Raw genomic sequence first — 26400 nt, forward strand, 5'->3', positions numbered from 1 at the left:
TAAATGTGTTTGTACATGAGTTTAGTTGAAAAAAAATTATATAAATGTTTTGGAAAAAAAAAAACTTATGTTTTACTATTATCATTACACACATGACAAACTTAACTTCCTGAGCAAATAAATGGTTTAAACAAATTATGGAATTTTTATGAAAAGCAATAAACATTCTAATGGTTACGGTTAACAGTTTAATTTATAAGTAGTGTTTTAGTTTATTAATAAATTATTTAAATATATATACGGAATAGCATGCTTGGTGTGATCTTTGTGTTGCACATGGGACACTTGCGTGTCAGACGCAAAGCCTCGCGTATGCATTTAGCGCAAAAAACATGACCACACTTGGTGGATGTGGGCTGATTATTGACATAGCTTTCCATGCATACAGCACACATGCATGGTATACGCTCACTTTCAACAGTATTCGAATTTTCAGCTTGCGCACCAGGCGACAATGCATTCTCTTTGGTTTTATCTGCATAGCAGCCAATGTTTGTTGTTGATGTTGTTTTTGAGATGGAACTACCGGACGAGCTGCCTCCATTTTGCAATGATGTTGAAGAAATTGAACGACGTGTTGATGCTCTATCACCGCTTATAGAACCCAAGCGGCGTGATGCCGTCAAACGTCGACGTGTTATATTATCTTCAGTGGCATTCGCTGGTCTTCTACTATTAATACTATTTCTTGAGCGTGCATTATTTCGACGGAAATTTGGTGTGCATAGATCAACTACTTCTTCATCGTTTGGTGTCACTAGTATGACATCGTCGCTTACATTCAATAGATGAGCAGGTGGCGGTAGTGGAGGGAAATACATTGAATCACTTAAATCGATTACTTCATCTGGTGTTGGAGCACGTACGCGATTTGTCCGCCTGCCGCCTAGTTTGTATAATTGAATTGAACATTAGTGTTTGTATAATAGCATACAATTGGATCTAAATGACTCATTTGAACGAAATAACAAATTCTATTAGTGATACAATGAAATGAAGTGTTAATATATAATTTAAGTTTGTTGTTTAACAACTTTACTTACGAGCACTGATCAGTGGTCCACGGCGCGGACTAGTTGGCGACATTGCCCCCAGACGCCTTCCAATGAGTTGCTCTTGTTCCGATGCTACAGTGCGTAAATTGTGTTCCAACATTTCACAAAAACGATCTACTAAAAATGCAGAAAATTATTTTGAAAAAAATCACAATAAAAATTGACATTTAGTGTTAATTCACTTCGATTGACTTCTCGGTCAATTTCTCTACTTGATGGCGTGGGCACCGTTGCTCTAGCGGGTAAGCTTAAACGCGGAGTTTTCGGCGATTTTGGCGAGCTGGAATTGGAATGTGCACCACCAAGTATTCCGCTACTGTCGCTGCTATTATAGGATCTACGCCCCAGCGATGTCGTCGTGCCTTGTGGTGTGCTTTGAGTCTGATCCAACATATTGTTTACGGATGCTATTAGTAAACTCGTGTCTTGGATTAGTTCATCCAAATCGCCACCCTAATATACGACCAAAGCAAATATATAACCGTTACTATTAATTATTTGCAAAGAGAGCGCCTTTTCATAATGAAAGCTATACTTACGTTAGGCGATATGTCGAGCCATTTCGTGTAATTTGACATGTTTTATTAGTAGACAATGAATTAATACGTTTTCTTGTAAAATTTCCAATCTTTTTTAACTAATCTAGTATTTATAAACTGAGATATATTCCAAACGGAGCGACGAGGGAACATAAATTTTGCAATTACAAATTTTCCAAACGACAAGAATTTTTGACAAACACAAATAAGTTTTGTAATAGATTCACAATTGTAAGTATCGATAAATGTCTGCCAAAAAACACGAAGGTTATTGTAATTATCCGCTAAATTATTTTTTAATTATTTAACTCTTAATTTTTTTTTAAACTGAATAACTAAAATGTTGTTTGACATTTGCCGAATTAATATGCGTGTTTTATAATTTTACTTGACTTGATAATCGTCATTAAAATATAGAGTGGCAGTTTTGTATAACCAATAACTGACTTATACCTTTAAACATATATTAGTTCTTTTAATAAGATACATAAATATAATGTGTTTAATACTTTCTATTCACTTCTATTAAAAAATTACAATTTCTTTCCATTATATCGATATTAATTGTTTTGGTTAAATGCATCGAAATAGTTTGGTTATCGCTAAAATAGTCATAATGGAATCGAAGATTCTAGAAGAGTTCAAAAGTTAATACAAACAAACCAAAAGGCTTTTCTCCGTCAATATAAATGTATATATTAAATAAAATAATGATCACAAGAGAAATTAATTAAAATTTATAATTAAATAACTTACTATTTTCTTCAACTGATGCACAACTATGAGCTCTTGTGTTTGCTATCGATTTATCGATTAATTAACACTTTGTACTTTGTTGAAATTGTAGCAACCCTGCAAGTGGTGAGTGGTGAATTTTTATTAGCTGCTGCTGTTTGTCTGTGCCAGAAATAATTAAATAAAATCTTTATAAAAACATTTAAAACCTATTAAATCAACATATTACCCGAAAAAATCAGAAATATTACGTGTATTCTTAAAAAATCGGGAAACAGTGTAAGTGATTTTGGTATTGAATATGTTAAGAGATATCTTTCTTAAATTGAATTTGTTGTTGCAATTTGCAAAATGGATTATTTGTATTTGGTATTGGTTAGTGCACTGTAATTGTATGCTATTTAATATTTCAAAGTCGTACACGAATTAAATTTTAATAAAATATGTGCATATAATGAGTTTCCGTTCGATGCAATTTGTATTTGTATTGATTGTAAGTAATACAATTATTCTACAAAATCTAAATAAAAGCAAGCTTGCACCTCTGCCATATGCTTCGTGAGTTTTGAGCAGAATTGTGCCGAAATAAAACGGTATTTCAGCCTAATTGCAGTCTGCATAGTTTTTGTTTTTAGCTGATTGTTAACATTCTATTAAATATTGTTAACTTATTATAATATAAATTTATTTTATTTCAGGGACTACAGTTATATCGTGGGATTACCAAATTCTGCTATATTTACATACAATTTTGAAGGTAAGACTCTATATTTTTTTAAGTATTACGTATAAATTAAATTATATTTCTTAATTTCTAGGTTTGCATCGCCTAAATTCACAAAAGATAATTTTCAAAAATCTAGGTAAGTACAGAAAAGTCAACATTAGGTTATAAATCTACTACATGCTCCTACCACTAAGGCTCCCTGTTAATTTATTTAATTTGTGATTCTTTCTAAGTTAGAAAATGCATTAAACCGTCTGTTATAAAAATATTTACTATTCTTCTCTTTTGTTCTCAACATATTTTATTGTAAATCAATTGAGTGAAATGTTTTGTATGTGATTGAGGATGATGTTTCCTTTATATAGAAATTATAAATATTTTTCAAGAAAGCATTATCACATCTAAATATAAAATCTAAGAGTTTATAAAATGCTATATTTCTACTAGTATTATAACACGACTAAACTGGCTGTCAACTAGTAATTATCATGAAACCTGGCTCTGTGTGCAAAATAAATAATAATAAGGTTAAAGCAATCTTATTTCTAATATTAAAAATACTTATTTAAAAGAAATCAAGTATTCTAAATTAAACCAAATTGCTTCATGTTTTTAGATGCTGTTACTGTGTATTAAAAAATAATAAGAAATCAAATAAGTGTCGAAAAAAAACTGTTTCATATCATTAGTGTTATAATATAATATATAAAATATTTGTTTATAACGGTTATGAGTGTTTTTTACAGTGCCAATGACATTTATAAAATTGATCGAATTAAAAATGCAACGTTGCTGTAATCAATAAATGATATTTGTGCATACGTATCGACGATTACGGGGTCAATATCAGCAATATAAATAAATATTACGTACGTTATGCAAATTTTCACGGATGTAATGCAATATTTGTTGCTCGATTAACATACAAACATACATATGTATCGACTTCCTAGGTCGAAATTAAAATTGTTGCAAACCGTAAGGGTCATCTTATGTCGTTTTTTTAAATGCAATTATGATGAATGACCACAAATGTCTATATAGAATATTTATTAAAAAAGATACCCTTGAAATAAAATATTGCCCAAAAAGTTTCAAGAATGCTGTCCCTGTTGACGAATCTGGGCCAGAAAAAAATTCGGATCCGTTTTCGTTCGGAGACTATACTAGCAAAGAACCAGTGATGACGACATTGTTCACAACCCTTCATTGTAAGTGGCTGCGTTTCGTTTGTACACCGCAGCGACAATGATGAGTAAATGCTTCAAATTTCATTAACTTTATTTTGTGAAATTTCGCACATTTAATATATCATTTGTTTATATGTCAGCCGTTGACAGTAAATGCTGCTGCTCCAACTACGAGGCCTTCGGTTGTCAGTTCAACGGCTTAGCTTGGTTTACGCCTCTCTGTCAATTTGGGCCAAAACAAGTGTAATATTATTCAGTCGATGGGTCGTTTACCTGCGTCGTTGTACCCCGTTTTGTGAATTATACAAATACTCATAAGTAGATCTGCACACACAAATATGCAAACCGTACATATGAGTGTATATTGCCAAAAGCTTTCAAGATTATTGCTTTGTGTTGTGCGAAAATATATGCGTGCTTACATACATACATGTGAATTATAAGTGAATATTTGTGCGTTGTGCGAATTTACATTTTGGTGTACTTATATGGTTTTGATAAATTTAATGTTTTGCATATAATATAATCCGCTGCATTATATGAACTCTGACCTCTTGCTTGTTAAAATACGCAAAACATAATATTTCCTAAAAACGCTGATTTCCTTTTAAAAAGGTCACCGGCACCCATTGCGGTTTATGTATGTGCAACAAACTATTGAGCATTTTTAAATGGAAGTAGTAGATGTACATAATGTTATTAAAAAATAGTGCAAGAACCCATATTTTTTTATAGAAAATAATGTCAAAAATATTTCCGTCGAATAAATTAAATCCAAAAATGTATTTTTTTTTTATAAGCTTTATTTAATCTTTCAAAAATAATCTTTGTGCTTATTAAATACTTTATACCCACTCATTTAATTCTAAATTGAACATAACCTTAAAATTTAAAAATTTGTTAAAAAAAACACTGCTGTCTACATACATATGCATTATCGATACCAGCGGATATTAACCTATTAATTTTATCAGTAACTCCTCCAGATTTCTGTATTAATTAATTGACCGCCTCTCACCTTAACTCGGTTTTTGTCAAATGTGTTGGCTATTGTTGCTTGTTCACACAGCTCTTTGTGTGTGTATTGTCATGTGAATTTACGTAAATTACATTTGGCACGCACATAGAAGCTTAGCTTTGCCCTTGGCAATAGCGGTTTGCATGCAAAAGCCAATTGCAATTCACTCTCCCCCAGCTCCCAGTAGTGAGCGGGTGTGAGGCGTACGTTGTTAAGTGCTGGGCAAAACAGATGTTGAATTGCTGCAACAGCTGTTCGATTGTGCTGGTTGCAATTCACTTCGCCACATTTCTGGTTAACAGGAGTCACTATGAAAATTTCCTCATTCACGCTTATTTAAATTTAAATTGTTGCACAAGACTCGACTCATTTAGTTTGTAAAATAGTGCATTGTTTTATATTTTATTATGCGCTCGCAATATGTTGTAGTGAAATAAAATAGTTTTTTTTAATCCGTGTTGTTTTTTATTCACCACTTTTGCGTAGTTGATTTTCCTGTTTCCCGTTTTCAGTTTGGAACGAGGAACGTCACGTACACGAGGTAGTCTCAAGGGAGCCACTTTAAATGGGTATCTTCATACATTCAATATATGACCTTGCCTAACCGCATGAGAATTAATTTTTCAAGATATTTATGTCGCTAGTATTGTGTTGCTTTGAGCTAATTGATTTTTTTTTTTGTAAAGTACAACTAAATCGGCTGCTTCACATTGTATTTTCATATATGTATGTATGTTTGAATATTAATGGTAAAACGTGTTGATTTGTTGGGAATTTTCATGCGTGCTTCAACCAATTGACACGTGTACACTAACAATTTCACATACTTATAAAGAAATATTCATTTGTATATCAAATACATAGCTACATAACTCTTTAAGGGAAACTGAGAGTCAGTTGATTTATAACTTATTGTTATACCCTTGAGCGAATTAATAGTTTTGTGTATAGTTTTTATACTCTCGCAATATGTGGCAAAGAGAATTAACAACCACGTCTACTTCGCATATAACTAAATTTCAAAAATCCATTGATTCGTACCTTTTTTAATATATAAATGCATAACTAATGAAAATTGTGGAATAAAACAGTTATTGTATGTGGGGTGGGCTCACTTATGGAAAAATTGTCAAAATCGGTCTACACATTTACAAGACCCCGAATATAGAATATGAAGAACTCAGTACCTAATGGTAATTTTTTACCAAAATTCAGAGTTTTCAAATACCAGTCATTCAGAAGAATTATTTTTCTTCTAATAGTGCGCAAATTTATTTAGGAATTTTGTTGTTGTTGTTGTAGCGCCTTTAAACATTCCTTAAATAATATGAAGAAATGTTGCCTTGGCCTTGGCCGAATAAATATCCGGGTCCGTTCCGATTACGTAGAACCGATTGTCGTGAGAACGGTATTTAGGGAGGTTTTGGAAAGTACTTAGGACCTGATTTGTAGATCTATGTATATAAACTCTACTACTGCACGATATACAGTTCTTGACATAGACTAGACTAACTACGAGCACATGTCGAATTGAACAGCACATGCTGAATTGAAGGAGAACTACAGGAACTGAAGAAGGATACAGATTATTTTAGTCAGCTGGGTGATGAGGATAAAAGGGAATTTAGCTACAGTAATCTCTCTTTGATGTTCTTATTGTGGAGATGATGTATTTTAAGCCATCTAGAAGTGGTTAATGTTTGGTGGAGGGACTTGTACATAATAAGGGTTCGACGGAGCTAAGTCTGAAGAAGTAGGGATTTAATGTTATTGTTCTTGTAGCTGCGAAGAGCATTCCCCAAACAATTTAAAAAAAGGCAGCAGTAGAAATTTGATCTCTACTATGGTTTGAAATAGATTATTGTTGTTATTGTTGTTGTAGCGGTATAAAACATTACCCAAGAATTTAGAGATAAATAAATAAAAATTATTTTTTTTTTATCAAATCTTCAGCTGACGTATTAAAATATTGTGATGCAAATATGACGAACGAATGCCGTTTGCTGCGCCAACAAACGCTTTGAGTGTTTTCAAGTGTTCTAGTTATTTTTGGAGAATTGCACAAATTTGTTGAAAATAGAAAAATTAACGCCATTGTTGTGACATAGTGCATACACACGTACATATGTACGTACGTTTTTACGTCTTTACGTATTTGTTTATAAATACATTTATTGTATTTATGCGAACATATGACTTTAGACGTAGTAAATACATATGTGAACGTGTTGCTATTCGCTTTTGTGATAAACAAATTCATTTGTGATGTTTACGGGCCGCCACCCCTCTCTCTACGGGCCCATTTGCTGAGCGTAGTGAAGTGAAGTGATTGTTGCGTCACGCCACGTTGCGCTCACTGATTGTAGTGCGTTTTTACGTTGTTCTTTTTGTTGTTGTCGGCTGTGATTGCGTAGTAATTATTGTGGATTTGATGCGACATTGAATTTGTGTGTTGCGTCGCAGTTATCAGGGCACAAACCACAATTGCCACATATGCTCGCGTTTGGAACGACGAATATGCAATCATTGTTGTTGTTGTTGTTGGAGAAGGTCACTGAATGTTGCCCGCAGCGGTGTGGATTTACTAGTTATAATATTTGTCGAATTTCGAAATTTTTTCATTCTTTTTCATAAAATATTTATCTCCCCCCTCTCTCTCTCTTCCAAAATACTAACTGCGTGCGTAAAAATTTTCAGAAAATGAGGCGGCATCAGGAACATCGTTTACGATTGTCGACCAGAACAAAAGTAACCGAAACAGAGCATAAACTCGATTCGAAATTGGCGAGGACAAATGCGAATGGCCAAATTGATTGCATCATTTGCAAGGTCACTGTGAAATCGGCCACGCTATGGAAGGTGCATGTGAATTCGAAGTTGCACAAGGAGCGCTTAGCGAAGATTAAACAAATAAAATCCGCCTTTATAGGTGACATGCCCCAAACAACTACGAAGTTGCCGACACCAACAACACAAGCGCCAAAATCAGCAACCAAAACAGTGGAAACGCCGAAGGGCGCGATTACAGTACAACAAAGCGCACCACAAATAGTGCCAAAAGCAACGCCTACACCTGTCTCCACCGAAAAAGCCACAAGCGCCAATGCTGTGGACACACTCTTGCCAGAGAAGTTCTTTGATGATCCCGTGAAGGATGCAAAAATTCGTAATGCCGAATATAAAGACCCACAAGCGGATGAGTGGGATCGTTTTCAGCGTGAGATTCGCGAAGCATCCACTGTATCGGTTGCCATTATTGCTGGTGAGCAGATGGAGTCGGCATTTGATCGTGACTTGGATGAGATCAATGATCAAATGAAACATTGGTCTAGATATATGAATATGGAGGCACGTAAGGGTGTGCTCAGTGTAAAGAAAGACCACAAATCGGAAACACACAGCTCTGACGAGAATGAAAGTGATGATGAGATGGCAACAGCTTCAGAATTTTCGGACTGGCGTTCGAAGTCATTTCTGTAATGGAATGTGTGGAGGATTATCTGATCATTTCAATGAAGTTACTTATGTTTGTAACTATAACAAATATGTTATGTTCTTTAACATCTGAATGATTGGAATAAACTATTTTTAAGACTTATCAAAAAAGTTTCGAAGTTTTGTTTTTACGCTGCGGACATTAAGTAATCGTGAGCTGCGAGCCAAGAGAAACTGATTTCGAGCTTTCGTAAGTACTAAAATAGATTTAAAAAGTTGGAAATTCTTAACAGAGTTATTTTTGGCATCACAATTGAAGGAAAGAACTGACGGGACGATCGTGGCTCAACTAAGTTTGGCGCACTGCTGAGATTACTAGCAAAGAAGTGAAAAATCAAAATAATATTGCGATTGTTTTGATTGGGATCCTCACCTATGCCCTTGTTTCGAGTAAAAACACAATATTCAGAAGGCGTCCTTGAATTCGAATCGAACGAAAGAGAAAAAGAGAGAGGGAGTGCTCAAATTAATGCCCAACCTACGACTGAAATCATAGGAGTATTGATATAATTATATATTTTAAGGTCTTTACATTTTGGAATTCTTTGAAATTCGAGTCTTCGAAGCGCCTGGAATTTCCATATGATTAACAAACACCCTAAATGTAGGCAACATCATTTGCATATCAGCAGTAAATGGAATATATTATTATATCAAATTCAAAGTTTATCTTATAAATATTAAATGAAATATAAACTAAAATGAACCCATTATTGGTTCTTCTCGCTTAATTGGTACCTTTGACCCTTAAGTAATGACCTATCAGCAGCTTGTATGTTGTTGCTATGCGTTTTTGCTTTCATCTCTTTGTTGCATTGTCTTCTTACGTTGTTGTTCTTATTTTTGGTTGCTTTTCTGTTGCTCTCACTTTCCGTCACGAATATTTTTGTTTTTGCTTTTTTACTTTGCTGCATTGAAGTAAATTTCGTTGACTTTTCTTGAAGGCCAGTGACCCACCCAGCCAACAAGAAAAGTCGTATCTACAAGAACAACAATAACAATAACAACAACAAATATTGGCAATATTGCACACAGCTGCACAGACAAACATTTGCTCTTATTGCCAACAAAGTAGCAGTTGAACGCATTTATTGCACATGGCAATGCTTTGTTGTTGTTGTTGTTAAGAAAATAGTAAGTAGTAGTGGCGTAGAATTTGATTCTTCGCACTAAAGCTCCGGCGTTGTATGAAAAATACCTCCTTTGGGGGTTTTATGCTGCCTTGGGTTACCTTCGTTCATACTCTCTGTCCCTTTTCCCACTCTCTCTATATTTTGAACTGCTTCTTCTTTGTTCATGTTGCTCCACTCTGATTGCGTTTCTGCTGGCGTTATTCGCAATTCATTCTGCTTACATATGTATGTATGTATTATATATATACACGTGTATATCCCCAACATCGGCGTGTGTCTCAATTTACGGTACTGCAGCAAAATGTTTAGCAATTTTCTTTGTGCTCTTTGTTTGGCTTAGAATGTTGGTGTGCGGAAAATGCGTGCTTGTATATAGACCCCTTAACATGTACATATGTACCTCGTGTACTTTCTTTATATAATCTTTATACATATACAGTTATAAGTCTTTAGGTGCGAAAGTGCATTGCAGAGCACCGTTTTTGTTGTGTGTGCTCTCTTCTTGGTGCTCATGCATAATGCAGCAGGAGCAGCAGCAGCGGCGGCGGCGGTGGCAACAGCATCAGCCAGTCGCCACATGGGCGGGCGCGTGTCTGGCTGGGTTGCCTTTTTGGGCTGACACACGCATGACTCGGGCGGGCGTCAAAAGCTCGTGTGCTTACACTTACATACATACATACATAATGAAGTACATATCTGCATGTATGTTTGTGGCAACTAGAGCTGGCGCATCGCCTTTTAAGCCACAAGTTCAGTGGCGTCTGTTTCTGTTACATCCAGCTCTGCTTATTTCATTTATTATCATCCATTATTTTATTTTTGTTGTATTTGTTTTTGTGGTTACTGATGAGTATGATTATCATGAAGGCGATTATAATTTACAGTAGCTCCAAAGGCAATTCGGACTTAATTATTTTTGCGTATAATCAAACTCAATTATCTGAAGAAAAGCGAAATTTACTCTCGTTCTCTTCGTACCTCGAATGTACCAATATGGATCAAAATTTACATTCGGCCAATGATCGGAAAGTATTCGAAAACTATTTGAGACCTGTCTCTACAACAACAACAACAAACTCGTTTTAATATTCAATTCCGTAGAGGACGATAGAGGACCACTTCAGGATTTGGAACGCCAGTTACAGAGGATTTCTTTGAGATTGTGTTGATATTGGACAAGCGAAAAGGCTTCTACTTATAGGAAAGAGGTTAAGCAAAGAAGTTGGCAAAGTCGAATCGGAAGAACAGGCGTGAAGGATAATGAAACTCTAGAACAATTCCTTTTATATTGCCCAACGTTCGATCGACTGAAACGTAATATCTTCCACGGATCCCAATATTTCAATTTCAAAGAAATTGGACAGCTATGGGTGAAAAAGTTGACATATGAGGCTTAATTTGGTATTACTTGTTCCTAATTATGGCTTAGATCTCGCGATCTCCATTTTGAACCAACTAAGATTCGAGCGTATTTCTGCCGAAAAAGAATTTGAGATTATAGAAAAGAATCCAGCAGAAGACAGCTACTGGCGTCCAAAAATCAATCAACCATTTGAACACATTCAAAAAACAAGTCAGACCTTAATTTTAGATCTTCTGTCAAAACAGAAGTGCATGTTTCTTAGCTTAAATGAAGTCCTATCAACTTTCCGATCGTTTTTGCATTGAAATTTTGAGAATTGATTGTGACAGTTTCCAAAGTTATTTATTATTTTCCTTTTGACTGAAAAACTTCACAGTTCTCTACATTTGTTAGTGTGGCTACCACACCTTGCCGCTTTTCGGCTGCTTGTAGCTTGTGACATTTGATTAATTGCATTTACTTGGTTGCTGCTATGCTTGATGGTCTGCATTCATCTACCGACAGACATACATACATAAGACGCATAAAGCGGACAATAAATGGCAGACGACACAGCTGAAGACATTGCAAAAAGACGCACTATAAATACATATATGTGTGTGTGTGTGTGTTTCTGTAAGAATATGCGTTGTACCGTACGCTCATAGTGCTCTAGCCATTCTTTTCACTGCACTGCTGCATATAAACAACAACAGCAACAACTGAGGTGTATTCTTCGGTAGAATTGCAAATATGCGCCCCGGCTGGTCTTCACTATAATTTAAGACTGCCTCCGTTTGACTTTTGCATTGTGCGGCGCGTTTATTCAGCGCTTGTTATCGCCTCGTCGTCATCATCTTTTCTTCACAATTACTTACATATGTATGTACATATGTATATATGTATGTCAACGAAGTGTCGTCTCCGGGCTCTCGTCATATTGCGACGCCTTGTAGAATTGCGGAGGAAATGCAAATTTATCGTTTCTGTTACATTTAAGTGGCTTCAATTTCTTATTTCACTCCCGAGTCTTCAATGTGGTGACGTGACGGAAATGGCGGTACATACACCCATACAATCTTACATATAAACATTCAATTATAAATATTTATCAATTACTAATGTGTATACAGTCACTCGTCTAGCTTCGGCGTATCAATTATACCAATAGTTTGTGCTCTTATCGATTTTTTGTTTTACTTCCACAAGATCAGCTGTTCGCAATCGTTTGAGTTTTTATTGATCGTAAATTAAATGAGGCATCCGAAATGATTTGCAATTATAAAGATCACTGAAGACTTAATATGTAGCAGGCAAGTGACGCGGAAGACCCTTATGTATATTTCATGATCTCTTTCATATTATCATATGGTTTGATTTCGAATTGGATTAAAGATAACCTCAAAATATTCGTATATATTTAGTTGCGTACATTAATTGAAGAATTCTTTATGTATTTATGCATTTGGATAAACCTTTATTTTTTAATTGAGTTAGGTTCCAATTTTTAAGTTTGCCATTACTTCTTCTACATTTTCTCTCTGTGGATAGTTGAAAACTGTCATCCGATAAACTCTGTCGGGATTATGGCTTTATCACTGTTCGATTTTGGTGCAGACAATACAGTTTTTGTCGATAGTTTTCACCGATAGATATCACTACTAAAATACCTACATAACGTACAACACGTATCTCTTATTGTATATATTCTATGATCTCTACGTGATTTGTGAGAGATTTTGATATTATATTTATGTACTATGTAAGAGCATTTCTAAATCAGCTTCAATTATCACCTTAAATAAATGACGTTGATCTTGAGGCCAACAATTTTATTATATTTCTGTTTAAAACGTCAATTGTTGTAATTTGTTGGATCGATACATTGATCCGTACCAGTTCTAAATATATTTTTGCTTAAAATGTTTCTAGATCTAGACGATAGATGCATTTATATTTAATTTTTGTTGATCTTATAGAAAAATATTGGATTAAAATTGCACCGGCCTATATGAACTTAGAAAATCCTCCATAAATATTCTTCAAAAATTATAGAGAGATTAGTTAAAAGGTATTTGTTTAGTCCCTTTGTGTTTGTGAGTCAATAATTTGGTATGACTATGGAAAAATAGTTTTTTAAAAAAATCGTTCGATTGATTTTTTTTTGTTTTTAATAGCTATAGCATTTATAGCAATCACTGAAAAGTGGTGAAACTGCTTTGAGGAGTCTAATTTATGAAAATCGCAAGTATATAACTTTTAGATAGACTTCATTAAAGTTCGTGTAAGATCATAGAACATTTATTCCGTTCGCCTAAACGACGATATTATCGCAAAAGTTAAGGATATTATTCTTAAAAATCATTGTTTTAAGTTGAGAAAAGTTAGTAGGGGCTCTAAACAACAACAACAGGGAATATGTAGATCGCTTCGAAGAAATCGCTTTGTATTATCACGAACGTTTCTGGAAAGCAGCTGACCACAGAAACTATCGTTATATTTACAGAATGGAGTCAATTACATGCTCTTGTCATTTCTAAAAATGTTGTTCTGCGTAGAAATCATTTTATTACGAGCGATCACTTACAGTTCTGTGTTTCAATCTTGCTTCCCAGTCTGCTGAACTTTGAACCTTGGCCTCGACATTGCTCTCATGCGCCTGTTGTCTGTCTCATGCAATGGCCCATATAGCAATATGTGGGTAGTTCTATACTATCACACGATATTCTCCTCTACAATATCATATATGTATGTATTTAGGTACCTGTGTGTATGTGTGTTTCTGTAACGACGTAATGGCGCTGTTTGGATTATTTGCGGTAATTGTATACACTTTGTGACGCTTCTGTAAACAAACCAAACGATAAAACACGCTTATTGCCCTTTTTGTAAGCACTTACAGCATACTTATATATGTGCATATATACATACATATGTACTTACATACATATGAGCGCAATTCGTGTACAATTAGTCAGCAAATTGCATTACGTTAATTCATTTTTTTCGCGGTTGTTGTTGTTGTAGCTGTAACAAATAGTGCGACAATAACAGTTCATTACACCATTCATTATATAGATATATGTATGTATGTATGCAACAATGCAATAAAAGCAACAATAACAACACGGTAGTTATGATTAGCAGCCACAAGAGCCATCACATATGGATGTAGGTGTGTATATATGTGTATATACACACCTCACCTCAATAGTGCAATGTGGAAAATGCATTCATGTAGCAGCATTTGTCCGTCTGTCCGTTTGCTGCATAGCCATTTGGCTGTTTGCTCGACTGGGCAGACGGCTTTTCCTGCCTCTGGCTGGCTGGTTGGCTGGTCGACCGGGTGTCTGCTTGCTGTTCGCTCCTGTTCCGATATTGTTGTTGTTAGTCGCTTGTTGTTGTTGCTAAAGCATCAAGCGTGAAACAACTGGAAAAAGTACCCCCCAACACTAAGACCAACTCACGCGCTCTCAGCTCAGCTTCACCCCCGTTCGGTGCAACACTTGTGACTTGTGCATTTTTTCGCTTCACACGCTTCTCTTCTTTAATGTGGTTCAGGTGTGTGCACTATATACTATGTAGGTGTTTCTATATATATATTTCTATATAGTATATATGTATGTATGTATTTAGCTGCAATTTTCGATATTGCATTGTACATGAACTTCTCCGTTTTGCCACTGACTTGGCACCGTTTTATAGTGAAGTTCTCTTGTGGGAAATTCAATTTATTTTTATTGGCATTATGAAGTACATACTTAACAATTAAATTACAAGCACTAAATATTGATGACTTGGCAATTTTCCAGTCTAAAACTAACTTCGGAAAGTCATTGGAATGGAATTTTCACCTATTTCTTTCAATATTTCAATAATTCTAAGTTTCGGACAAAACTCATCTCTCTGGATACTAAGGTTTCAGAAGATTTTTTTAAGAAGACTGTATTGTGTGTCATGTACTTAATTATGTCATTACTTTTGTCCGATATCTATCGGGGAAGATCTGATTTCATAGTTAATTGGAGTGTTTCCCGTTCCAACGTGGAATCTACAAACAAAGTTCTATAAGTTTTAGCTAATTGTAGGTTAAGTTAAAGAGACTATTTACATATTTAATATAATTAGTGGAGGTGTGTTGAGATCGTGCTTGAAGAAATCTAATCTTTAACGGTACCCAATCTGTAATGAACCCCAAGAAATTCGGTAAAATTTATATTTAAAGTAAACAAGATGGATGTTCTTTGATGCCACTCTCAGAATTTTAGCGAGTTTGAACTCTTGAGCTATTTAGATGTAAGGAGAAAGGAACTTGAATTTTAAATCTAATATCTTTCGATGGTAATTGCGATATTAGTACTATTATCAGGTTTCATAGAACCTCTCAGGTGGAAATAATGTTATATCTTGGCTTGAGTGTTTCGGGCATCTATTTTGAGAAGTTTGAGGCATCACAAAGGACTGGCTCTAGCTGTCCAAGTGAGATCTTCGGTTACGCAAGGATCAACCCTTTAACCTAACCTAACCTAACCTTACTGAAATGGCTCCAATCGGTATGAACTCATTCCAAAAACTATAGGTTATTTCTTTAATATGTGGAATCATATTCAAAAGGTTTTGATCGACTTCTCGCCTTGTAACAAAATCCCTCTCTAAAATGTTGAATTTTTCATGTTATTCACATCCTGTATCTGCGTCCATAGTACTTCGAAAAACACTTGTATTTAATTGAAAGCAATTCAAGCACCTTCAATTCGAACGGTAGGAATACACATCTGCCTTTATTGCTCTGCATTTTGGTGATTATTCTCGAACACTTGCAGATATCCAGTTTGCTGCACAGCGAAATACTGTATACCAACCAACCGCTCGTTAAAATGAATTTGGGGTCCCTACGTCCTTCGTCGTAAATCAACTATCAAGTTCTTTGTCTAAGCGCACGTTGCAAGGCCAACTATAGCTCCCTAGTGTCATACACACACACAAACTCACCTATGTACCTTTACATATGTATATACAATAGTAACAAAACTCTCCGTGTTTCCCCCACACTTCCTCTCCGCACGCTTGGATCCTGCATCGCTGCATGTGTCATCCCACATCCACATTCATTCATCCAATTATCCTCACTCCGACATGTTGTTAGTCAGCCAGCAGCAGCTCACCTTATGTTTGTTGTTTGTCATTTGTTTTTACCAATTTTGTTGTTTTCTTTTATTTTTCCTTTTTTTTTCTCCTCTTTATTTTCGCCATGCACTTTCGCTCTTCGCCTCTGCCTCTGCCTCCCCCACTCCTTACTCATTCGCTCGTGTCGCTGTTGAAACTTTTCTCTCTACCTCCAGTCAATCATCATCCGTTCCATGCTGCACCACCGTTTTCGTAAACAACACGAAAGTGCAGCCATCGCCCAGCTTGTCGTCTCGCCCCAACCGTCTCCTGCTGCGCTTCGTTCAATAATGCGAGTAGTGCGCCCGAATAACACGTTACGTTGTTGTTAATGTTGTTGCTTTTGTTTTTCTGTTTCTGTTTTTGTTTTGGATTTCTGTTTTTATTACTTTTCTGTCTTTTGTTTTGTTTCCCATCATTCACCGCGCACGATCCAGCGTCGTCGTCATAGACGTCGGTTCACCTCAGCGCTGCTCAGGTACAACACAACAAACAAATTCCCTTCTCACCTCCGACTACGCTTCACTTGCATGGAGGCACCGTTGTCAGCAGCATTGCAGCCGCGTTAAATGGTGTGTCTTCGGCACAGCGTCGTCTTCTTTTTTGCCATACACTATATGGCAAGCCCCACACCGCAACAGTTCAGCCACGAGCCTAGTTGGCTTTAGCTCGAGTATTGTTGGTCGTTTTGTCGGTGTAGTGGCTGCTGCTGCTCCTGCTGGCCGCATGGTTGCCTGGTTGCTGTTACCACGACATGCGACTAGGTGCGTTGCCGTTGATTGCTGTGGCCTAAACCACAGTTGATGGCGGTCGGCTGTGTTTTGTTTGGTTCGTTCGTTTGTTGCCGTTAGCAGTTCGCTTGTTGCAGACAGTTGGAAAACCCACAAGTTGCCGCAAAGCGTGTGCTGTGTATATAATACCAGTAGATGTTGGTCTATATACCTGTATATGTTGTTTTTGTATAGATTTGTGGTTTATAGATGTTGGGCGGTGAAATATCTGTTCACATTTATTTGAAATTCCAACAACAAAACGTTCGAAAATTCAGTCGACCACAATTCGTATAAAAATTAGGTTCGTTAGATGACAAATGAAAGGCACTACACATTTTTAAATGACTTGGATTTTTAGTTGGGTTTCAAAAGATATTTTTTTCATGTTCGAAATTTCAGTTTCTGAATCTTTTATTAGGCGAATTGCTATTCATTAGTTTTTATAACAAAAAAAAAAAAAAACGTTGCCTACATTTAAGCGCCAATTGAACCTGTAAAGCCCAAAAACGTTGCCTACATTTGGGAGCTAATTTAATCTAGAAAACCGGAAAACGTTTTCTACACATTGACGCTGATTGAATTTATAAAAAACGATATATTCAGTCGAAATTTCGAAATTCAAATTTTTTCTGAAATAAAATTTTATCCGAGCGATCTTCTACATCCAATCTATAACTCAAATTCTAACTTATACGAAAGATAGGCATGTCATTAAATCAGTATCCAGTATCCCAATATGCAATATTAGCGTTATCATTCCTCCGTTATCATCGTCTCTTTCTACTTTCCAATTCTAATTTTCATGCATATTTTAATCATATATTTATTATCTTGTTTGCTCGCTTCGCACGCGATTTGAATTTTAAATATGTGTATGTCTGCTATCAAATATATTCGGGTTTTCAATTAAATGACTATAAATAGATTTATGAAGACACATTCGAATTTGCAATTGATATTAATACGATCGGATTTTGTTTGTTTGTAGACATTTGTTTTCATTAATATGGCAAAAACAACACTTAATAGAGCCACCGCTATCTGTTTGATAGAAATGCTATGGCTTTTAAGTCATTTGAGATTCACTTTTATCGCTTAGTTTCTTTGAGTGTCTGTTAGTTAGTGATAAATTTGTTTACAAATGAGGTGATATTTCAACGAAGTTGTTTACTTTCGAAATCTAATAAAGATTAACGGACTTGATATAGAAATTGAATTGGACTGGTTTTCGGTTTTATTGAGACTTGTATTCGATTTATTCTTATTTACCTCTGATTGCTGTTTTAAATTGTTAATCTCTCTGGACTTTAGAATAAATTATAGCGTTCGGTTATTCGAATTGGAATCTACAAAATGAGTTCCGCAAAATTTAGGTTAGTTACTGGACTGGACTGGAACACTTCATATTTAACTTGAATAAGGCGAGATATGATGAGATCAAGCTACTTTTTTAAATAAATCTAACTTTATACAGTATACCGGGGTTAAAAAAATCCCCTGAGCAAACGCTAATACGAAAAAATTCTTTCAAGATCTTATTTATTTTGTAGACCTGTGTTAATTTTGTAGATAATGATGCAAGATCTGTTGATCTGGTTTATTTTCTGATTCTATACTTCATCTATTTATCCTCAGAGATGCGAAAGATCTCATAAAACCCATACATCCATTTCGACACATTTAACTTCTGGAGTCACTAGTCTATAAGATTGATGTTGAGATATATGCAAAGTTGGTTCTAAAACATTCAGATCCAGAGAAGACACTAAATTCAAAACCCAAATAAAGAAAAATGCGGGACCATTTTCTGCCTTTATTTCACTTTGTTTTCATAACTAATGTTTGCCATTTCGTATTTCAATGTGTGTTTGTTGTTCTCTTTTCTTTGTGTTTCTTTGTTTTTATTTCTAATGTTCGTAATTTAAGATTTTTTATTGTTTCTTTCTTTATTTCTTGTTTCTTGTTGTTGTTTTTTTTCTTTTAATTTTTTTTTTGTTTTGTCCCGTCTTTATTTGCTGTCGACACCTCTCGTTGTTTGTATGAATTTAACATTTATTTGGTATTGTCCATTGTAGATCGTTTTGATTTTTAGAATTCTCCGAATCCATGAAGAAAACCACAAACAATCGTCCGTAATTGGTCCCACCACCACATTGTTATTTTTGTTTTGATTTCTACCAACGAATTTCTCGAATTTTGTTATGCCCTTTGCACGAGTCTCACATTTTGGTACACATAAGACAGAGTCGCTGCTATGTACAAGGGAAATATCATACTCCCCCCTCCCACTCTTTGCCCTTGTTTTTGGGCATTGACGACGTCACTAACGCTGCTGGCGTCGTTGTCATAGCCGTCCGCTGTCTGCTGTCTACTGTCTACTTTTCACCATCAACAATTTGTTATGCTTTTAGCTTATTTTTTTCTTTTTTTGTTTTTGTTATTTCCTCTTTTTGGCTTTATTGCTTGTTAGTTTTATTATATGTAGTTCGTGTGCGAGTATAAATGGATATTGTCTACTTATTCTGTTCGTACATATGTTTGTTTGTGTTATCAATTTCGGTAATGCTCTGCTATGTTGGCAGCGATCTCTGTTCTCTCTCGGTGGATCAACGCGTTGGCCGACCGACCGACTGTTTGCCATATATTTAAAAAGTTTTATTTTTAGGGAAAAAGTTGTATCAGTGGATGTTAAGATTATCTGGTCCTGTTGTATTGCTGCTCGGCAGGGTGACCATATAAAAAAAAATATTTTTTTTCTGAAATTTTTTTTAATTTCAATTTGTATTTTTAATTAAATTTTTTTTTAATTTCAATTTGTATTCTTAATTAAATTTTTTTAATTTTTTTTAAATAAATTAAATTTAAAATTTTTTATTTATTTAAAAATTTTTTTTTTTAATTTTTCTTATCAAATAATTTTTAAAATTTACTGAACACCTGAAACCCACAATTAATATTATCACCAAATCTGGCCACCCTACCTACATTTGGGTCTCCTCTCTACATCCATGTTAATTCGGGCAATCGTACGTTCGTCCGTTGGCGTCAATAATTTCTTATTTATTTCAATTACATACAAACATTTGTACAATTTCGTATGTATGTATGTATGTCCGTTGCAATTTATTTTGCTTTTACGAGTATTATTGTTATTAGTGAGTTTTTATTGTGTTTTGTTATTAACTTGTTTTTGGTTTTTTGTTTGCGTGACGAACTCACCACGACTCTGAAGTGGCCACTGTACGTTGTGGCTACAACTGTGAACTGTGAGTATAACAGTGAAGGCCGCGTTGTCGCTGGCTCCTTCAGCGTTATGTACAATTTGCTTTTTTTACGGCTATGTGGGATTTTTTCTGCTCTTTACATTCCTACATAATCATTTAAGTGCTTGTTGGCGTTGGCTTGTTGGATGACTCTCGAACTGTGTGCTTGTTTGTCTGTATTTTTTTTCCTTGAGTACTCATACCTTCGTTGTAGTAATCCCAGAACAGCTGCGATGATTGATTCCTCAGTGAGCTGTCTGTTTGTTTCTTTTTTATTATTTTATTTTTATGTTTCTTCGTTGTTATTTTGCTATAGAAAGTGAGCTACTTTATTTTTGAATTAGAGTATATATATTTTTTTTATCTAATTCATCGCAGTTTAACCTTATTTTGTTTAAGTTTCAATATGTTTATTTTTCATTTCATTCTTTTGCAACCTTTGAGGTTAGTTTTCTTATTCAACGTCACTCTAGCCATGTATTTGTGTATTTTTTTATTGTTTGAAATATTTTTTAATATATTTAATTTTTTTGTAAATAAATTTTTTTTATTTTTATTTTTTTATTTAATTTTCATATTTTTTTATTCATATTTTTTACAAGTAATTTATTTTATTTTTTATTTTGATATATTATATTTTATTTTTATTTTAATTTTAATTTTTTTTTTTATTTATTTTTATTTTTTTTATATTTTTTTGTAAATTTATTTTTTTATTTATTTTTATTGATTTTTATTTTTTTTTATTTATTTTTTTTATATTTTTTTGTAAATTTTTTTATTATTTTTTTAATTATTATTTTTGATTAAATTTTTTACGAGTAATTAATTTTATTTATATTTTTTTAATTTATCTTTGTTTTTTATTATTATTTATTTTTATTTTTTTAATTCATTTTTAATTTTTCATATTTTTTGTTTTGTAAATTAATTAAATTTTTTTTTATTATTTTTTATTTAATTTTTCATTACATTTTTTACACAAAGTAATCCCCTTGAAATACATTTTTTCCACTTTACTTTTATATAAACAAATTTAATTATTTCTAGCTTACGGTATGGCAACACAGTTTACAGCAGGAAATATTGTATTATATTACCGACTGCCTAGTCATCGTAAATAAAATGTAAAACTGCAAAAGCAAAAGAATATTAAGAATTGCTGTCATTCAACCTGAATTTTGCCAGCGCACGCAAAAACACTAAATAAAATAAATCTGTAATCATTTAAACTTTTATTTGCTGCGTACATGAGCAAATAATCACATCTACATACATACATATGGACATACAAATGTCATTTTGTATTGCTCATGTGTATTTGATTAGCAATAACCTTGCGTTGTCGTCGTCGTTTATACGTTCTGTCATTTCAAAATTTCAAAGTTCGTTAACTTGAAGCGCAAAAATTTAAATAATGAAAAAGTAATAAAGTATTGTACACAACGCACATCCATACATATGTTTATATGCAATGTAGATATATACTATATTTTATGTATATCTATATCATTAATATGCTGCATATGGCGTTTTGCTAATTTTTTAAATTTATAATATTATAACACGTTTGTGTTTTTATTAATGTTGATCTATCACCATATATTTGAAAGGGGAAATATTTAATTGTCCATAAAAATGGCGTGCCAGCATAAATCATATTAAACAACTGCAATAAAAAAATAAAATTTTATCACTTCTATATATTTTTAAGAAATATAATTTCTTATATTATTATGGTTTAGGTAGAGTTTTATTTATTTATTATTATTTTCAGTTTCTTAACTAAAAACAGTTGTCAAATTAAATGTTTAAATTTTTTATTATTTGAGACTAATGATTATTTATCTTACAAAACGCATTTTATTTCACAATTTACTCGCAAATCTATCTTAATTTGATAGTATGACGTCATAGACTGTTCTGTATTACAAAAGTCTCTGATATGTATATTAAATGTGGTGATTTCAGTAGTTTTTTTCTGCAGTTTCTGCTCTACAGTCGAATATATCTGGAACTATTTAGAAATCATGGTAAGTAAAAAACTAAGTAATCAATTAATGAGACCATAAATACACGTTGACGTATCTTCGAATGCTTCCTCGTCTTTCTGATAGAATTTGAGAAGCCCATAAATATGACTATTGGGGATTTATCAGCAAGGATAATTTTTTTGGATCGTTTAAAAGTGATTTAATAATTTTTGTTGGATTTTATTTACCTTTTTCATAAGTTTCTTTTGCAACTTTGACTTCTAACAAGCCTGGAACACACCATTTTAATTTTAAATAATTTTTTTTTGTTTAATTCCTAAAAAATATACCAAAGGAAAAAACCGTAACTCGAATCAGTATAATACACAAAAATACTTTGAGTTAGAGAGACTTCCGAGTTACGGAAGGTAATTTGTATGAAATTTGACTGACTTGATGAAAATTTACTTATATTGTTAATTCAAGAGTTCGAGTTATGGAAGTTCAACTGTATTTATAAACCAATATGTTGGTTGAAGATTAGATGGTATTTGGTCTAGATCGTACTATGTAGTCAGCTGTATTTTTTCGAAAACAATTTGGAATTTGAATAAATTTATTAAAAATATTTATAAATATCAGATATTACTTTAATACTCTATCAATTATTTTCGATATTATTAATATTTATTTATGTTTCATTTTTCTGTTTTAAGGCATCAACATTTGGTGAAAAACATTTACAATATTTAAACACGGTATATGGGAACTATTTAAGTGACATCAATAGTCTCGATTGATTTACAGAACTTTAAGATGAGTAAAATGATTTGATCCCTCAGCGTTCGAAAATGTAGTATGCCATATTTACCCGATATTTTTTTTAATTTTACTAATATCGAGTTGTAATATAAACTTTCCAAATTTTTTTCTGCTCAGGCAATTCTTTTTAGACATTAATCACATACCTATTTACTTGAAAAGTTGAAAATAGTTAGTGTTAGTCTTACTATACTACTAACTACTTCATATATTAAATTTCTCCCTTCGTTATCTAATCAGTTACAATCAATATCACCTGTTCAACACACTTCGAGGACCCTTAAAAGGCTTAAAAGTAGCATCAGCTACTATTTTTATTTTCAACTAAATTAATAATATTCATAATAATACATGTAAATAATTACATGAACACTTCAGTATGACTGCCAAGCAAATAGACACATCGATTTGCAAACAGGCAGGCAAACAGTTTGAGTTGTATAATTACTCAGCGATGATTTCAATCAATTCCATGACATTTTTTCAATATTATTATTGCAAAAAATTTCGTTTTCTATACAAAACCTACAATAATGAATTGTCTACACGAGCAAGCAAAAGCTTTTGATAAAAATTGATTTTTTCTTTAGAAGAAAAAAATTAACAGCTGAAAGCTAACGAAAACGCCAAATCGAAGGCAACAAATAGCGAAAACGAAATATTTAAAATTAACAATGAAATGCTGCTACATACAAAATTAAACGCAATTGATGATTTCCAATACAAATGCACATACACAATTATATAAAAATGTGAGTGTGGCGACAATACCGTATTGTCTATATACAAACTCACCACAGCTTACTATCACAGCACACAGCACACATATAGGCGCGCGGCGTTGGTGTTGGTGTTGGTGTGCAATACGCGGAATAAATGATGATTGTAACTCGATGTTAAATTCGTCATACACACTTACTCTCTGACTCTCTCTCTGCAGCACGGCACGCTCTCCCACTGCCGTTTTTATTTAATTCTTTTACGCTCAATTGTAATTAACATACTTCTTGTTGGTTTCATTCGTTGGTGTCATGTCGTGCTGTTGGCAATATGAAATTGCTCTTTTTCTGGCTGCGAATGTGTGGGTAACATGCTTGTAAGTTCGTTAATTGTAATTGCTTGGCCGTGCCGTGTCGTGCGAGTGCAATGCAATGAGTAATGAATTCCGCGAAATGCAGTGAGGCGTACTCCCTTAAAATTCGCTGCTTACAATACTAGCATGCTTGTGCCCTTAAAGCACCGTTGTGCAACAGCAGCCACGCACAGAAATAGTGAATTCATTTCATTTCATTTTTTATTTTATTTTATTTATTTATCTATTATACTATGTACAATTCACCACACTCGGTTTCGTAAGCCCCTATGCATTTGAAGGGAGCATGTTCTGGCATTTCGTTACGCTCTCATGACTCTCGCATTTTCATATGTCTGTATCCACGAAACCTTCAAGAGCCATTACACCGCACCAGTGCGCCGTCGGTCGCCAGTCAGCGTTGAAAACAAAATGGTAATAATCAACTTGTGTGTTGGACAGCTCAGCACAGCACTGCGCTGCGCTGCTCTGCGCTCTCCCATACAAGTTGCTGGCTCATTGCGAAATGTTATTTCACAACATTTTCACCTTTTTACTCCTATGCTCCCCTTTATTTTGAAGCTTTTGTTTATTTTGCTTTTATAATATTTTTTGCTTTTTTTTTATTTAGTTTAATTTGCTTCCTACTATTCGCCTGCCGTTTGTATGTATTTTATTTGCGTATGCTTGTGGGTTTTCGGTATTTTCGCCTCGCATATTTGCTTTGTGTGTTGCTTCTTCTTCTATCTATTCTTATTGAATTATGCAGCAAGTCGCTGTGGCTTTAGCTTATATGCTTGGCAGCCAAAGTGTAAAATACAATACACAATTGTTAATGTTAATTCCTTTGTGCAGCGTCATGTAAGTGAGCGCTAACATCACATTACACATGTAAGCGCACAGTGTGTAACAAAAGTGTTGGACACAATTGGAGATCTTAAATTATGCTAATTATTTTTACAGTAAACAGAGTTGAACGAGTATCAGATTTTTTGGATTTTTTTAAATTATCACTTCAAAATTGTGACTACACTCTCATATTATATTCACCATAAAATTGTTTTTTGTAAAAAAATTTCATAAATCTATCACCAATAAAATAATATTTCATATTCTATAAAACATTAGTAGCCACTTTCCATATTTACAATCTACGCCATTGTCATATAACAACACCACGTCATATAAAAATTTCAAATCTGCGAGAGAAACTGTCATTGTCAAGCTGAGAGCAGTGCTATGAGAGAAATATAAAATTTGTTTGTCATCTGAGGGTTTTAATGGCTTCATGAGTTACATACATAAACATATTTTTTGAATTTTGCTTATAAATATTTTGAAAATACTTAAAAAAGTGACCAAGAATTATCCCAATTTCGAATAAAAATATTTTGAAAATACTTTAAAAAGTGACCAAGAATTATCCCAATAGTTTCTGGCTTCCTAAACTTTATACAGTGGAACTTCCATAACTCGAACTTCTATATTCTAAGATCTCCATAACTCGAACTTTTGAATCGGCAATAGCGTTTAGAAATCAAATTTCATACAAATTTCCTTCCATAACTTGAACTTATATAACTTGAAGTTCTCCATAAATCGAACTTTTCGACCAGGGCATAATACAAAATTTAAAATTTTACTATCAAGGAACAATTTTAAAGGAGCCGTATTCGTATAGAGGTGAACAAGAAAAATGATATTACACTTATAGATTTCATAAATCTGTGTGGTAAATCTATATTTTACACCTTTTTGAAAAATCCATGTTTTAATTAAAATTTCTATGACTCGAAGTTTTTTGTGGATTATGGTGATTCGAGTTAGAGAAGTTCCACTGTATATCCTATACTAGCAGTATGCAGTTGGCTCACACCTGAGTAGTGTTTTTTTAACTTGCAATGGAGTCAGCATTTCAATCCATATGGATCACATTAATCGGTTATTGTTCAGTGAGTTTAGATATTTGATTTGACCTCGTAGACTACTTTTTCTGAAGTGCAATAGTGTTGCACCATTTTCTTAGGTGGAGCAATACTTAAATCTGCGCAAAAATATATATTTTTTATTCCTTTGTTTCGAGCTTCGTCTATACCT

General features: G+C 33.8%; 2 protein-coding genes across 7 annotated transcripts; one reads left to right on the forward strand and one right to left on the reverse strand.

Annotated features, from left to right (window-relative positions):
- Window positions 1-69: 69 nt before the first annotated feature.
- On the reverse strand, window positions 70-1905 carry LOC105216120 (uncharacterized). Of its 2 annotated transcripts, none has more exons than XM_029042768.2 (4): window positions 1595-1905; window positions 1238-1508; window positions 1044-1169; window positions 70-886 (listed from the first exon to the last, which is right to left on the reverse strand). In XM_029042768.2, the coding sequence occupies exons 1-4, from the start codon at window positions 1631-1633 to the stop codon at window positions 228-230; spliced, it is 1095 nt and encodes a 364-aa protein (XP_028898601.1). In that variant the 5' UTR covers window positions 1634-1905; the 3' UTR covers window positions 70-227. The 2 variants fall into 2 exon arrangements, with proteins under 2 accessions (XP_028898601.1, XP_011188740.1); XM_011190438.3 differs by having other exon boundaries at window positions 72-886; window positions 1044-1172; window positions 1595-1900.
- A 521-nt stretch (window positions 1906-2426) lies between these two features.
- On the forward strand, window positions 2427-23186 carry LOC105216117 (zinc finger protein 830). 5 transcript variants are annotated; one of them, XR_008472059.1, is made up of 5 exons: window positions 2427-2608; window positions 3028-3086; window positions 3148-3192; window positions 7962-8949; window positions 9019-11488. XR_008472059.1 is itself a non-coding variant. In XM_029042769.2 (4 exons), the coding sequence occupies exon 4, from the start codon at window positions 7965-7967 to the stop codon at window positions 8742-8744; it is 780 nt and encodes a 259-aa protein (XP_028898602.1). In that variant the 5' UTR covers window positions 2427-2608; window positions 3028-3086; window positions 3148-3192; window positions 7962-7964; the 3' UTR covers window positions 8745-11489. The 5 variants fall into 5 exon arrangements, 1 of the variants encoding a protein (XP_028898602.1); XR_008472069.1 differs by lacking the exon at window positions 2427-2608 and adding an exon at window positions 2691-2822; XR_008472073.1 differs by lacking the exon at window positions 2427-2608 and adding an exon at window positions 2843-2922.
- The last annotated feature ends 3214 nt before the right edge of the window (window positions 23187-26400 follow it).

This window comes from Zeugodacus cucurbitae, chromosome 2 (genome assembly GCF_028554725.1).
Source record: "Zeugodacus cucurbitae isolate PBARC_wt_2022May chromosome 2, idZeuCucr1.2, whole genome shotgun sequence".
In the NCBI taxonomy this organism is placed as follows: Eukaryota; Metazoa; Arthropoda; class Insecta; order Diptera; family Tephritidae; genus Zeugodacus; species Zeugodacus cucurbitae.

Coding starts and splice junctions, on each gene's coding strand:
- LOC105216117 (XM_029042769.2), top strand. CDS start 7,965: ATGAGGCGGCATCAGGAACATCGTTTACGATTGTCGACCAGAACAAAA.
- LOC105216120 (XM_011190438.3), bottom strand. CDS start 1,633: ATGTCAAATTACACGAAATGGCTCGACATATCGCCTAAC. Junction 1,509..1,594: donor GGCTCGACATATCGCCTAAC/GTAAGTATAGCT, acceptor GTCGTATATTAG/GGTGGCGATTTGGATGAACT. Junction 1,173..1,237: donor TGACCGAGAAGTCAATCGAA/GTGAATTAACAC, acceptor CTGCATTTTTAG/TAGATCGTTTTTGTGAAATG.